This window comes from Adiantum capillus-veneris, chromosome 29 (genome assembly GCF_014529385.1).
Source record: "Adiantum capillus-veneris isolate H3 chromosome 29, ASM1452938v2, whole genome shotgun sequence".
In the NCBI taxonomy this organism is placed as follows: Eukaryota; Viridiplantae; Streptophyta; class Polypodiopsida; order Polypodiales; family Pteridaceae; genus Adiantum; species Adiantum capillus-veneris.
In genome coordinates this window covers 49,014,266-49,030,197 of record NC_140959.1, presented here as the reverse complement: position 1 = coordinate 49,030,197, position 15,932 = coordinate 49,014,266, and the positions used below count along the sequence as shown (strand labels likewise).

Genomic DNA, 15,932 nt, shown 5'->3' with positions numbered 1-15,932 from the left:
CCGTCTAGGTACTACGGACGCGTATGGGGGTTGAGAGCGCCCGGTAACGGGAGTGTCCCCCTCCATTTCATCACATGGAGGTAATCGGGGGAGTCCGCCACGCACGGGGCCTCCATGACCCAGTTTCGGGGCCGTCGGCTCGTAGTCGGCAGGTCTCTTCGGCGAGCGTCGGCAAGGCGCCTCATGCGGACAGGTGATCCGTTTTGGACGTTCAAGTACTCCACGCGGAGGTCTTGACTTCCTCTACAAGCTCATCTATGCACATTCACGAACGCGCGCCTAACGCGCTCCTCGTTCGCAGAAGAAGGCTGCGGCAGATTCATAGTCGGTTCTTTTTGGCGAGCGTTGGCTCGACGCTACACGTGGACGGTATGTCCGAATTGGACGTTTAGGTTCTCCACGCGGCGACCTCGTCTTCCTCTTCGAGATCAGCCATGTACACTCATGAACGCGCGCCCGTGGCGCTCCTCGTTCCCAACCGACGGGCTGCTGGCAGGTTCAGCTCACCCCGACCCGAGGCGGTCCGGGGCTCATTTCGGCAATTTCCCAAGATAGCCCAAAGTGGCCTGAGAGAGTTCCAAGGGGACCTCTCAGATACGCGCTCAAGGCCCGAATGGTCTCGTTCGCTCAACTTGAACATAAAGACGCTTCCGCACTCAACTAAACTTCAACTCCGCGCGGTGCCACCAAGGCTCCCGCGCGCGTCAAGCTAGACGTGATCTCGGATCGTTTTCTAGACGAGCCCATCAACGAGCCACCAAAGGGACTCAAGTCAGAGGATGTGAGCCTCCCAGCATGTGAGCTGTAAGTTACGGGCCCTTGGCCTCTTGGTGAAGGTGTTCATCTTGAGTGTCCCGAGAGTCCCCGTAACACATCCTACTAGTTCACGTCAATGACTCTTATCGTACAAATCTAATCATGCATATGAGATTTAATGTAGAAAAGATGTGTGTCCAAGCTTGACCTTGACTTGAAGGGTCCACTTCAAAATATATAAGTTTAGTACGTGAGTTCACCCAAAAAGGGGTTTTATATTTAAAAAAGATACAAAATTACACTTACAAGAGGGGTTCAAAAATGGAAAACTTATACAAAATTAAAAGTCTATGAAGGAAGAGGAGCTTTTTAATTAATGGTAAAGTGTATATTATAAATACATATTGGATGCAAGAACTATACATATTTTCGAAAGGTGGATCCTATGAGAACCTTGAGCTCTTGACTTTACCCTCTTAACTTATGCAAAGTATTAAAAGAGGAGTTTTATAAATACCTCTCGGGCGCAAGAGCCATAGGTATTTTTGAAAGGAAGTATTAAAAGAGGAGTTTTATAAATACCTCTTGACGGCAAGAGCCATAGGTATTTTTGAAAGGTGGTCTTGACTTTACCCTCTTGACTTGAACAAGGTATAGCACCTCTAGAATCCATGAGCCATAGGTATTTTCGAAGGATGGGCCAGTGAGAACCTTGAGCTATTGACTTTGGCCTCTTAACTTGTGCAAGGTATTGAATTAGTCCCACACGTGGGACGAAAGAAAGAAAGGGCCAATAGAATATTTAGAATATTTAGAATAGATTAGCATAAGTCTTTTTCAGAAGACAAAAGTCTTTGTTCAATATTTTTTTTTCGAATGCTCGGTAGAGCTTGTTTTGAATTAGCCCGGGCTTGTTTAGTAAAAGAAGATAAGGATTATTGGCTTTGAAGAATCCGAAGGCTCATCACCAACTTGTTACATGAAGAAGGAAGGAGTTGACTATAATCCAAAGAGGTGCAGACGTTGCTCTACCCCCACTCAAATTACGAACTAGGGCTTCCTCGATGTGTAAATGTGAGGTGGATTTGATCATTATAGATTACCCCGCTGCACCTAAGTGGGCTAGATTACGCGTTATGAAGCTTGACCAGAGCGCACAGGACTCGTGTATAATAAGGGCTCTGCCTTGGCTCTGAGGATCACGACAAGCCGAGTAGCATCTGTTGCTATCTCTGAAAGATCATCTCTGCTAGAAATTAATGGCCATGACCTTAGCTGGGCGTGCCGTGCAGCTGGCCGCTATTCTCGTGCTGGCAATGGTGGCAGCTGCCACAGCTTCGCCGCCTTCAAAGCCATTCAGAAAGCCGGAGCTGTCGTACTATGTGCAGGTGCATCAGGGGGAGCCTAGCTTGGGGATAATGCTGCAGGCAATCAACAGCTCATACAGCAATGCGCTGGGGCTCACCATAGTCTTCGCCCTCACAATGACGCAGGGGCTGGCCAACTCATCGAAGGTTGTGGGCGTGGCCCGCGGCTATACTGTGGCCACCAGCTACGACACCAACTACACGGCCTTAGAGACAGAGATCGTCAGCTACGACGATGGCGTTTACAACGGGACCGTCCACTTCCAAGCCATGCTCGACGGTTCCGATCCCGCCGAGGTGGCTGTCCTTGGCGGCACTGGGAGCTTTCGTGGCGTTCGGGGCTGGGGCACCATTTCTGAAGTCGTTCGCAACCCGCCTCACCTCGTCTACCACCACACTCTCTTCTTCACCTAGATTATAATAACAGTCGTACGTGTTGTTTGGTGCCGAGAGAGAGAATAATATAATGTAAATATACTTTTTTCATATATGTATATATATAATTACTCTTGTTTGGTGGGTGTTGCTATTGAGCATCTACAGAACATAACAAGAGATACACATTGATATCAAGCATCTAGCACTGCCGTAAACAAGTACAAAGTGCATCAGCAAACTTTCTTTAAAAAAATGGCATGTGTATTTGTTACTCTAAATCAAGCATAGTCAATTTTTTCTTATTTCTCATAGAGCCCCCCTCCCCCCCACACACACACACACACACAGATGTGTTTTCATAGTCGAAGGAGTCTTGGACGTTGTCGATCACAAAAGCAAATAATATTTGAGGAAGAAAACGATGGGATAAAAGGTTTCCTTGTGCTAAAGAACGTTTATACAGAGGAGCACATTGGGTTGGAATATATAAAATGCATTGCCAAACAAGGACATGTGTAGATTTACAACAACCACCTAGCTAGGAATACGGTAAACATGTACATAGTGCATCGAGTACTGCAATACATAAGTTGAACTGTGCAATTAAGAGAAAAGAAGTGTGTGTCTATTTGATATATAGATATGATGATCCAGATTAAGCATGAACTAGTGAGCAAAGCATGTAGCTAAACTAAACTTAAGGAAGCATTGACAAACTCAAAAAATACACAAAGCATCAACAACCTATAAAAGTTAAACTCCACCACTCACCTGACAATTGTGTATGGGTGTCATCCAATTGTGCAAGCGCGGGAGGACAATGTTTGAGGAAATGCTCACTCTTGCACGGGGGGAGATTGCACCCAGTGTCTGCGTTGCTCTTCTCATCTCTCCTCTCTTCTCTCTCGTCGTGCCAGGCGTAGCACTCCGCTCTAGGAGGTGCGCCTGCACGTGCGCTGTCTTGCTCTTTGTCTCTCTCTGTTCGTGTATCTTGCGATCATGCGACCACGTGATTGTGCCAGGTATGCCGATTAGTCTGTTTTATGTTGTTTATTGTGCTATTTCGAGTATTTCGCAGGGCAGCCACGCTCCTGTTTGTAACAGTGGTATCAGAGCTGAGGCTACGCTCCAACGATTGCAGATTTGGATAACCAAAAGCTAAGTGCTCTTGTTTTCTTCTGGTTTTAAAAAAAAATTATAATTCTATGTCCTTGTTTTATATTATCTTTTTCATGCAAATTTGACATTATCCTTCATTAATTTGTAATTAGTGGAAGAGATAAGATAGTAGGAATGATAATTTTATACTGTGAGTAAAGTTTACATAGTATTAATGTATATATATATTAATAAGCATGAAAAAAATATATCATCATAGGATCTGCATAGTAGCAACAAACGAAGAAGAGAAGCTGAAGAATTTTGTTTAAAAGTCGAGAACTTTTAACGCCGTTAGCACAACCTCCAACGACTTGGGCTAGGAGTCAAAACTTGATGCTCAACAGGGAGCTGAGATAAGTAACTTACCATACTCGAAGAACCTCACCATCGGCGGAGGAGAATATATAGGCGATTTTAATTCGTGAGAAACCACCCAACAATTTTTTTATTTTTTTTTGAGTTGTAACCTTAAGCAAACTTTTTTTGTTTATCTTCCTCTATAGTTTGCCTGTGTCGGGAATGCTTTATGCAACCTGTACCTGACGTAGAGTCAATCATCAAAGTGCTAGATTGTTGTCCACAGTGACACTAACAGTGGCAACAGCGGCTTACTTCCGTCGGATGTGTAGCAGACGACGGCACCCTACATATTAAGTTGGACTGAACCTTAGAAGACTGTGTCAGCCGGCAACAATATGCATGACAACTACTACACAAACCACCATTTCGAGTGGCCATGGCTTCTCCAATTCAATAGCCCAACACCATGCAACAGTACCCGCTTTATCTGCATGTATAATCCCGTCTCTTTCTCAATTCTTACCCGCTAGTAGCCATCCACTCATTTTTTTAATTTTTTTTTCTCTCTACCCCTCGTGTGCTAGACGGGTGCGCACACACGCCCACTCCAACCACCCTCATGCAGAGGAGTTGAACACTCTCTTTCTCGCCCCCTCGTTTACTGTTGGCGGCAACACCCTGCCTGATCTCTCTCTCTCTCTCTCTCTCTCTCTCTCTCTCTCTCTCAGACCGTGTTCTCTCTCTCTCTCTCTCACACACACACACACTCACCTACTTTTTCCCACTCTCTTTTTCATGTTATGCATGGCGTCAGCCAACCTCAACAAAACAATCTCTCTCTCTCTTCCTCTCTCTCTCTCTCTCTCTCTCTCTCTCTCTCTCTCACCAACCACAGCAATCATCTCCGCTCAGAAAACCGCCATGCACAACTGCACAAGGGGCAACAACTGCAGACAAAGACTAGAGAGAGTTAGGTGGCACCCGTTGGAGAGAGTTAGGTGGTGACACCAGTTCAATTGGACTCTCTCTCTTTTGCCACCCTTACCAACTCATGTCGCTACAGCAGACTTCATCCGCTGTCATGACCACGAGATTCAATAGAATCAATACATTCACAGTCGTACACCACGTTCAGTTCTCCAACTGTCCCCTCCCTTGCACATGCAGAACAATAGCTTCCTACCAACTAAACCTCTTCCTCTCCTACCGCAGCTCAACTCTCTCTATCCTCGTTCTCAAGCCACACATGTAGAAAACGCATTGAGCTTCGAGCTCAGCATCTACTATTTTTGTGTGTGCAGACCTTTCCCCCCCCCTCCCCTTTCGTCTCCCTCTCTTCAGCTCCGTGTATCGCGCTTGCTGATGATAAATTCTTGATGCTGGTGAATCCTGATGATGCAGTTATCGTCAGAAGGGGATAAGCACGATGTGGTACATTGTCCCCACTTGCTCAATCAAAAAGGAAAAAAAACAAAAAAAAGCATGAACTCTTGGGGTTTGGCATACACTTCTCTCTCATGCAGCGGTCGATTTTCCATTCTGCAACTCTTGGGATGTGCGTACACATGCTTTGAAGGTGGCCTCGTTACCTTCCCCTTTACGCTGCAGACCTCGTCTTGCGGTGCTCTCTCATGCCACCCTTCCTTTGATAATGGTGAATCACCTTCAGACTTCTCTCTCTCCCTGGACGACTGACAGTGGTGGACATGGGTGACGCTCTGCAGCTACCGCTGCACTACTCTTTGGACCATCTTAATTTTTAGATCTATTATTTTATACCCAAACATTGTATTAGCTCCATAAAGATGATATCGGTTGGTCCCATAGCCCTTCCGTAGAATTCATTTAATTTCATTTTTCTCTTATCCCTACCAATTTGACGAAGCTCTGTTGAGACCGCTGCCACACTTTCTCATACGACGCCTCATGCTAGGCATCCTCGAGCATTCACGATGATGATGATGCATTTTTCTTTGCGATGCTTTCATACTTTTAGTTGTCTTCTTTCACTACAACTCATTTTATTTTCTTTCTTAAGTCATTAGATTAGATACACAAGGATTGTATAAGCTTGTTCTCACATTTAATTTTACACTTTAAGACGGTTAATATAACATTTCATCTCATCTCCCGCTCCTCACCCTTTTCTTCCCCCCCCCCCCCCCCCCCCCCCCTTTTTATCCTGGCTCTGGCACGCACAAGCCCACCTTCAATTCATTGAACAATAGTGGATGCTACACCACTGTGCACTAACCTAATAATTTACAAGATGAAGCGGATTGCCTTGTTGATTAACACAAAAAAAAACAAATAAAATAAAATAATCAACCATCTAATAGACAACACAAGTGACCGCATACGTGCACGACGAAATTAATGAAAACACTATTTGACAACTTCAAACTGCTCATAGCAATGACCTCACATTGCGCATCACTACAAATACTGAAACATTGGACAACCTTGGAGTTATATTATGACCTCACACAACCGAAACACACACTACCAATCTCAACTTTGAGCCAGCTTGTACCACATTACATCCATGCTCTAGCCAGTTTAAGTTTCTACTAGCAGAGATTGTTCATTTGTGCTCAATCGTAATTTTCTTTCTCTTAATTGTTGTTTAAACTAGACATAAACAATGCATAGCAAATGATACCATATTGCAATTGATTATTTTCATTGAGTAGTTGAGTGCAACGCTTTTGTAGTATTGTGGTGAACAATAGATAAACTGCAAACCACCTATTTTTTTGTTTTTTAAGTACGGTGACACTATCTGTCTATAAATTCTCTTGCAATATTTCAAATTTTGTATCATTTTCTCTCAGCGATATTAAAACTAATATATATATATATATATATATATATATATATATATATATTTATTTATTTATTTGAAATTTGTCCTTCTACTATATCGTGTTTACATTTAAAAGGGCATGGGTATCCATGGACGCACTAATAAGCACGGACTTACCATATAAGCACTTATTGTGGACAAATATTACTTTCTGTGATGACTAAGTTTAATAACTCTCATTATCATGTGCTGCTTTTTGTATTCAAAAGATTCATATTTTTGTTCTAGTGATTTGAAACTCATCCCTACCTTCAAAAGATATGTTTGCAGGTGTCTACAATCCTTTGACTTTTCTAATTGTGATATCGACACTCCTCCATGTGTAATAGTTTGAGTTCTTATATATACAGTTGTACCACTCTAGATGTCAAGTCATTGTTTACTTATCATACCTTAATCAACATGGCATATTCTTTTATTTCAGGGCCAATCATAACCCAAACTTAATACATTTTAAATTTGTTAACTATAATTTGGGTGTAAGTTTAATAGTTACAACTTTTCCCTACTTGTACCTCTCTCCCCGCACACAAACTCGTATATAAGTCAAATGCAGTACATCATACAGGTACGTACACCCAATACCTCCCAGTTTTTGTTTTTTTTTAATGTTATCTTTTGAGCTATGAACCCAACCATTTCTCATATTGTGGTTTGCACTTTGAACTAAATTGAATTTCTAGTGAGAGCATTTGACATACTCACACGACAGAATTTTGTACGTACTTTGATATACTCCAAAGTGGTATCAAACACATAGTCAATATGTTTTTTCTGTCTTGTCTAGTCCATTGGTCACGTGCACACAGATCCGCCGATCTAGGCAGTGTGTAAATGCTCATCTTGGTGTAGATTCGCCGATTTAGGCAACACCAATTATTAGTGCAGATTCGCCGATTTAGGCAGCACACCTTATTGGTGTAGATTCGCCGATTGAGGTAACACCGATCACAAAATCATGCTGTAGTGGCTGGCCACCACTGCAACTGGTATGATTTTGTTACCCGGGTACATAATAAAAGTGATTTGGATTTGGACTTATATTGTGGAATTGATATTGGATTGCGATTTGGTATCTGATGATTATTTTATCACAATAGTGTGTATGTGATGAGACTTGACATTATGAGATTTATGATGAGTGTGACCAATGATATCCTGATTCACCAGGATATTACATATACTGCTTATTCTAGTGGTATGGGACACTAGAATAGGTAGTATGTGGATGACGGCATGCATAAGATAATGTTGTTTAGTTTCATATATTATGTGATGTTTTCGACACAACATACTGATCACTGTTTTCGACAAGTATTGTTTGTAGATTTTTATCTTCGCAACTGAGGACAGTTGCTTTTCAATGGAGACACTACAAGAGGTTGTGTGCTCTTGTGACGCTGTTAGCGACGGAAATACATTGGGTTTTTATAACCCCCGACGTCGCTAAAACCGTCGCTACGAGCGTCGCTACGAGAGCGTCGCTATAAGCGTCGCTATATAGAGATGCTCATAGCGACGCTCATAGCGACGCTACAAAGCCATAAATAGCGACGGTTATAGCGACGCCCGAGAGATTTTTTTTTGGTGGCAGGGCATTGAATGCCCTGCCACCCATCAACCATATTGTACTTGATTCACTTTTTAAAAAAAGTGCAAGGGTAGATAATAGACCCAAAATAGTCACCCACAAGACGCATTGTTTGCAAAATTGACAATTGTACACATCATAGGCAAAATGAATTGATTGGCAAATGTAATAATGACAATTGTACAACATCATAGGCATAAAGAATTGATTGGCAAAAGGAACTCCGGTGACAAATGTAATAATATACATGGTTCAAAAAGACGTATAAAATCCGTCTCATGATACATAAGCTATGAGAAACCCTAAACTAATGCTATCTAGCTACAGCTAAACTGACGTCGTCTAGTCAGACGTCTCATCGCGTCCCAGCGGCGTATCTATCGGATTCTGCAAAAAAAGACAATAAGACAGCTTTCAGTAAGTATAAACATATAACGACATTTATAAAACAATACAAAAAATAAAAAAGAGTAAACCCTAATACTAACCATGCCGCCGCGAGAACTGAGAATGTCCATCAGGGCGTTTAAGCCCTTCCTGCCTGCGTACTCGCGCTCGTACGGTGTGGGATCATGTCCTGTCATCGACCACTGTCAAAACATACAAAGATTTCATTATGTTAGAATTAAAAAACTCATAAACCCTAAACTATCGAACATAAAGAGCAATGTGAAAATACTTACAAAATCGGCCTCAAATGATGCCCATCCACCGCTCCCCAAGTGGTGCGAGCTCCCTGCCTCTACTCGCGCTCTGGCTGCATCCTTTTGTTGCTTCCACTTGTCGGGATTCTCGCGCACTGCTTTCTTCGCATTCTTCCAATCTTCTTTGGCCAGCCAATCTGGCCTGTTCCACCCATTCTTGATTGCTTTTTGCACTTCGGAACGCTTGTGTTTGCAGTATTCGCGCATTCGAATCTTCATCAGGTCTTCATTGAAGCGTTGATCCCGTGTTGGAACGAGAAACTCATCATGAAGTATGCTGATGACTTTGTTTTTTAAATCACTTGGTACTTCACTCCATTTGTTTAGTATGTAGTGTCTAAACAGCTGAGAGCAAAGACCACGCATGCGCGAGATCACCTTCTTGCCGTCATCATCCATGATGACGCCGCCGCTGAAGTCGATGGAGTAAGACAAGCCCTCTGGCCGGTGACGCGTGAACCTGGGTGTCCCGGCAGGGGTCTCTAGCGGCGTGTCGATGGGGGTACGGACGTTAGGTGTCTCCACCGGCGTCTGGGCCCCGAAGCGAGGAGTGTCGAGTGGGGTGGCTCCTGGCGGAGTAGGTAGAGGTGTGTAGCTTCTAGGAACAGTCAGCCGTGCAAAACCTGGCATAGATGGCGATGCTGTGGCTGGTGTGGGGGCCAGCAAAGAAGGGGAGGGTAAAGAGCCTCGTTGAACACGAGGCGGTGTGGAGGCATCGGTGGCGGAATCCCCACAACAACCGCCATAGCCACCACTAGAGCGTCGGTGTCTAGACGAGTGTGAATCTCGTCTCATCGACGCCGAAGCTTCGGAGCGCGCCGAATGCTCCGAAAGAGAGGGAGACGCGGATGGAGTAGGAACGCGCGATGATGCGCCAGAGCGATGACGCTCCACGTACCACTGTCTCTGCTGCGGTGACAAAGAAGAAAGAAACTCCTCATCATCCATACCTGCATTAAACACACGAATATTTAAACTTAATATTGAATGAATAGAGTAGACAATGACGCAAAGACCATTAAATACAATGACGTAATGACGCATATAAATACAATGACGCAATGAATTGAGTGATAGAAGAGGCAAGTCGAAAACTCAGAATTTTCAATCAAAAGATGTGAGCGCGAGTAGAAAAGAGCGTTATACACCATGGAAGGTACTTAGAGAGCCAGAGCTTTTACAACACGGAGCAAAATTGTTCAAATACAATATTTGTGGCTTTAAGAGATCTCTCTCTCATCCTCGCATAACTCAGCATAACTTCCTATATCTATATAGAGCTCTCCGTTTAAACACATATCCTCTGTTTCATTTTTGTAGCTCCTCTACATGCACCCCATATAGAGTAGTAGCATCTTGATGCTCGTCTGGCACCACCGCAGCGGCTTCTGATTGAGCATCTTCTCTGATCTCCTCCATTGATGCCGTTGTGATTGGCACATGGTAGCCTTCATACGTCCTTGCACTACGAGGGGCTACCTCTATGACGTACCACCAGTTTGATGTAGACTTTGTAGGATGAAATATTACCTGCCAGAGCCATATAACTTACATGAGAGCTTTCAAGCACATAACTTGTAAAAGGGGGATGTTAACTATTTACATACTTACTTGTTCACAATGCTCGGGTAGTACGAAAGTGTCTCTTAGGTCAGTCCATTTCTTAGTAGAATCCACCTCAAGAAAACCAGACTCTCCTCTATGCACAGTAGCGTTGCGACCCTCCATGATTATCTTGAACCATTGCACGTCGAACAAGTCGACAAAAAATCCTCTGTAATCGATCCTCAAAATCTCTTGCAGCATGCCGAAGTAAGTGAGTTCCGCCACCACAGGATCTGCATCAGAGGAACGTCATCGACTAGACTGTTCAAATTTTGCCATGATTCCACAATCTTGAGTAAAACGCTTTTTGTCGATTCGTTCCACCCTAAAATGTCGACCTTTACACCATGCTGCTGTGTATGACTTATACTACAACGAACAAAGATTATGAGTGGCCGTTCAAACGTTTATAAATAAAGTCACTTGCTAGTCGTACATTGCAAACTTACCTTGGTCGCGCAACCCCAAGAGTACTCCCACTCTTCCTCAGTCACTTCGTCACCGCATTGTTGTGCGCTTTTCAATTGGTTGTGCAACCATCTTAAGCTCATGAAGGTTGGTAGGCTCTCCAGAACCGCTGGATAGTGCATTGGTGGTCGTCTTCCCCGTCTCCACTCGATTCGTGCCCTTTGTCGCTCTTGCTTTGCATCCTCATATTGTGAAATCCACTTTTGCATCACTGGATTGTGAAGCATGCAAAATCGGTTGATTTTAGCCTCTAGATCTTCCGCCATCTTCTTCTCAACACCGAGATTGCACATGACAATCCCAGATATGCGCCCATCATCTATGGTTCGCCATAGCGTGTCCCGGGCTTTATCAAATCCGTCTAGCCACTCTCCAATGTACACTAGGGACTATGATACCAACCAACCTTCTGCCATGCTACCCTCCGGATGTGCCTTTTGACGCACATATCCCTTAAGCGTTTTCATGAAACGTTCTAAGAAGAACATCCATCTGGAATGAACTGTGCCAGCTATTTCCACCTCATCAACTATGTGAACAAGAAGATGCACCTGAATGGTTAGCATTGTAGTAGGAAAATGTTTCTCAAACATGCACACAAGCTCCGCAGCATTTAGTTTGGCGAATGGTATGGAGTCTACGTTGATCTCCTTTTGTGAGATCCATTGCACCAGCTTTGCAAGTTTGTAGATTGTGTTACGGATGTCGAGAGACAAACATCCCTCAATGGCAACCGGTAAAATAAACTGTAAAGTATGTGCAGCAATGATATTAAAGTCCACATTTTATGCAATGATATTAAAGTCCACTATGAATGTACCTGACACATTTTATGCCAATTGTGTGACTTCAAACCGGTAAGCTTTCCTTCTTTAGTGTCTGACAAGATTTACAGTGTCTGAGTGAGGAGTGTCAATAGATCACCTGAGCATTCTGTTAGCCCGGGATAGTCATGCATGGTCCACATTAGAATGCCTCTGATCAAAGCATTCCATCGTCCTGTGTGTCGGCTCATATCCACCACCTCTATGCCAATCCACAATTGTTGTAGCTCTTCCAATAGTAGACGAAGATACACATCCATATTCCCCACTTTATATCGCCCTGGCACAATCAAGCTTAGCCATAGGTGCCCCTTCTTCGTAGTCAACCACGGGGGAATGTTGTAGTTGACGATGACAACGGGCCATACACTGTAAGATGTTGATCTTTGACCAAATGGATTTACGCCATCCATAGCCAGGCCTAAGCGCAAATTTCGAGCCACTACAAGAGGCTATTCATATTAGCGACGCTCACACAGCGACGCTCAAAAAAAAAAATCCCGGCGTCGCTATGAGCGTCGCAAATTTACAAAGAAATTTGCGACGCTCATAGCGACGCCGACTGGGCTAAAAAAATAACCGAGCGCGCCCAAAAACTTAGATCTCAGATCTGAGTTTTTCGGCGCCCTCAAGCAAGGAGCAGGTAACGCTCTCCCTCTCTCTCTCTCTCTCTCTCTCTCTCTCTCTCTTTTTCTTCTCCACACACACACACACACACACACACACGAGGAGAGGAAGGAGAGCCAGGTATGCTCCTTCCCTCTCCTCATTCTCATGTTCCCTTCCCCTCTTTCTCTCTCCCTCTCTCTCTCTCTCACACACACACACATACACACACACACACATAGTGTTTTTGAGAGAGAGAGAGAGAGAGAGAGAGAGAGAGAGAGAGAGAGAGAGAGAGTACAAACAAAAACAAAAACGCACACACACATATATAAACAAAGAATGCACACACACATTGAGAGAGGAAAAGAGAGAGAGAGCATGCATAAACAAAAAACGCACGCATTGAGAGAGGAAAAGAGAGAGAGAACATGCATAAACAAAAAACGCACACATTGAGAGAGAAAAAGAGAGAGAAAACATGCATACGATCCAAAAAAACGCACATACATTGAGAGAGAAAGAGAGAGAAACTAATTTAACGTCGTAGGAAACTAATTAAAATTAAAAGACCTAAAGATCTAGCGGACGAGGAGTTGAACTCAAGACCTATTATTCAAGAGGGAAATGGCATAATCAATCTATCATACTTGGCATGGGTGATAGAAAGGTTATACCATTTATCTCTTTTTATTGGCACACACATCCACACACGCGCACACACACAAGAAGAAGAGAGTTATAACGTCGTAGGAAACTATCTTAAAAGACGTTAAAGATTAGGTTATATGTAGACTTACATTAAATTAGATTTAGGTTTATTTTTAACTAGATTTACGTTTATTTACGCTAGATTTAGATTTACGTTATATTAGATTAGATTTAGGTCTCCATAGACTGCGATGCCTGCATGAAGCCGGTGAAGAAAGCCCTCAATGGAATATAGGGTATTGCTGCCTTCACTCATGGTGGGCTCCGTCGATCCAAAAGTACTGGTGAAATGTCTTCAGAAGATAGGGAAGAAGGTGGATCTTCAGGGCGGCAAGAGTCACTACATCCTCGACACAATGACCATCTAGACAACCTCTAGTCATTCAACAGCAACTTCAAAGTTAGTAACAAGAGCAAGAACGGTCTAAAGGGCCAATTGCTGTCGTCAGACGTGGATAGAGATGAGGCAGCGTCACCGCCGGAAGTTAACTCTCACATCTTTAGTGATGAGAATGCCAACTCTTGCCGAGTTATGTGAAAAATTATGTGTTAAATCAGTTTTAAGGTTCTTATAATCCCTGTTAGTTTAGTTCGTTGTTTTTAATATAACATAATTTACGTTAGATAAATACGGAAGAGGGAAATGCTCACTCTTGCACGGGGGGAGATTGAACCCAGTGTCTGCGTTACTCTTCTCAGCTCTCCTCTCTTCTCTCTCGCCGTGCCAGGCGTAGCACTCCGCTCTAGGAAGTGCGCCTGCACGTGCGCTGTCTTGCTCTTTGTCTCTCTATGTTCGTGTATCTTGCGATCATGCGACCACGTGATTGTGCCAGGTATGCCGATTAGTCTATTTTATGTTGTTTATTGTGCTATTTCGAGTATTTCGCAAGGCAGCCACGCTCCCGTTTGTAACAGGGTATTGTAGCTACAATATCCTCAAGTCACACATGATGGGCACATTTTCCCGAAATGCAAGCCATTCTTTAGTTATTGCTCATTATGTTAAAAAATCCATCAATACCATCCCACTCAGACTCTCACATGAGGTTGTAGGCCCTCAGCACTAAAGGGCACGGGAGCAAAGAGATGGGATCTATGGCTGAGGGTGCACGGACGAATCTCAAGGAGATTTGAGCTCTCAAAAAAATGGGGCGTGGGGTGCTGCTCGCACGATTCGAACCCGGGTGGGCGCTAGGCAAGGCGCATGGCTTATCCAACCCCCCATGCGCATATGTTGACAATGGTGGGCAACAAACGCATGATAAGTCAACGTGGACAGGTGTGCCCATGTCCAAGTTTACTTTTCGGCGACCTAGTTTACTTCTGGTGCATCCTACGACCCTGCGCGCCTCTGCTTTTGTGCACAAGCTTCTCAGCCGTAGATCCCACCTATGGGGCTTCATTTAATGCCCCGTGCCCTTTAGTGCTGAGGGTTGTAGGCAACCTAAGTAGTGACAATCATTTCCAAAACCATTTCCCAACTAGACCATGTCAATTTGTGTAGTTTTTTTCCTGCAAGTCTCAAAGTGAGCAAACCAAAAATAACAAAAATATTGGACAATATGGAAACCAAGTTTTAAGTGATGTGTGTGAGAGAAATAGAATAATGATATCCATGTCATGATATCACTTGTTACCACACGTACGACTGCTATAATTTTTTTTTGAGTAGCATGCTATTTATTTATATACAGATTTTATTTTTGAAATATTCATTCATTACCACTTTTTTCATGATCATTACCAGAGGCATAAGCATATCAATATAATTAATTGAGCTCGAAAGATCAATAATACGTCAAGCTAGTAAGTAAAAAATCAAAATTAACCTAATCTATGTAAACTAGATTTGAGTGTCGAGCTGGAATCCATGGGGACAACCCAATGGAATCTATAAGCCTACTATGTGTGTGCTTAAAGGATCCCAAACCTAGTCTACTAGAGCCATGTTGATAGGTAGATGTTTGAGTCTCTTTTTGCAGTCAGCATGTAGAAGTTTAACACTAGGTTGGTAATGGGACACTTTTATGTCCTGGGACACTTTTATGTCCTGTTAAGTGACCATTTTCCTTGAATTATGTCAAGAGTTTCAAAATGGATTTTGAGGTGCTATCTATCTAGAAATTTGTCTCGTGAGCTGAAAAAAACTCGACATTTTTTTGGAATATCAATTTCATCTTTAACCTTGTCCTTGCACAACATTTCACAACCTAAACTGTGTGAAAAAACGGGTGCTGTTTTTGGCTTTTTTCAACTTTTTGCAACTATACCACTCTAGAATTCATTTTTGTGAGGTGTATAATGCTAGAGAACTATCTTTAGTAGTCCTCAACATGTCCTGATGCTTCTAGGTAGAAATAAATATTAAAGTTGTGAGTTATGACCAAATTACAAAAATTGTCAAATCCTGTTTTTTAGCCAATTTTAGCTCTTCTATGATTTTTTTGGTGGATTTCATGATATCCAAATGCATTTTTTATTTTCTATGTCGCATATTGTAACATAAAGCTAATATTCCTTGAGTTTTGGGGCACCTAATACCCTATTTTGCATAGTACATAACGCTGGTTGATTTTTTCGATTATAGAAGAAAAC

General features: G+C 43.0%; 1 protein-coding gene across 1 annotated transcript; it reads left to right on the top strand.

Moving 5' to 3' along the window:
• Window positions 1-1,996: 1,996 nt before the first annotated feature.
• LOC147419166 (uncharacterized) lies at window positions 1,997-2,759 on the top strand. Its single transcript, XM_086506293.1, has one exon. The coding sequence runs from the start codon at window positions 2,016-2,018 to the stop codon at window positions 2,535-2,537; it is 522 nt and encodes a 173-aa protein (XP_086362419.1). The 5' UTR covers window positions 1,997-2,015; the 3' UTR covers window positions 2,538-2,759.
• The last annotated feature ends 13,173 nt before the right edge of the window (window positions 2,760-15,932 follow it).

Bases quoted from the DNA above. Each gene is read 5' to 3' on its own strand.
- LOC147419166 (XM_086506293.1), top strand. From the start codon at position 2,016: ATGGCCATGACCTTAGCTGGGCGTGCCGTGCAGCTGGCCGCTATTCTC.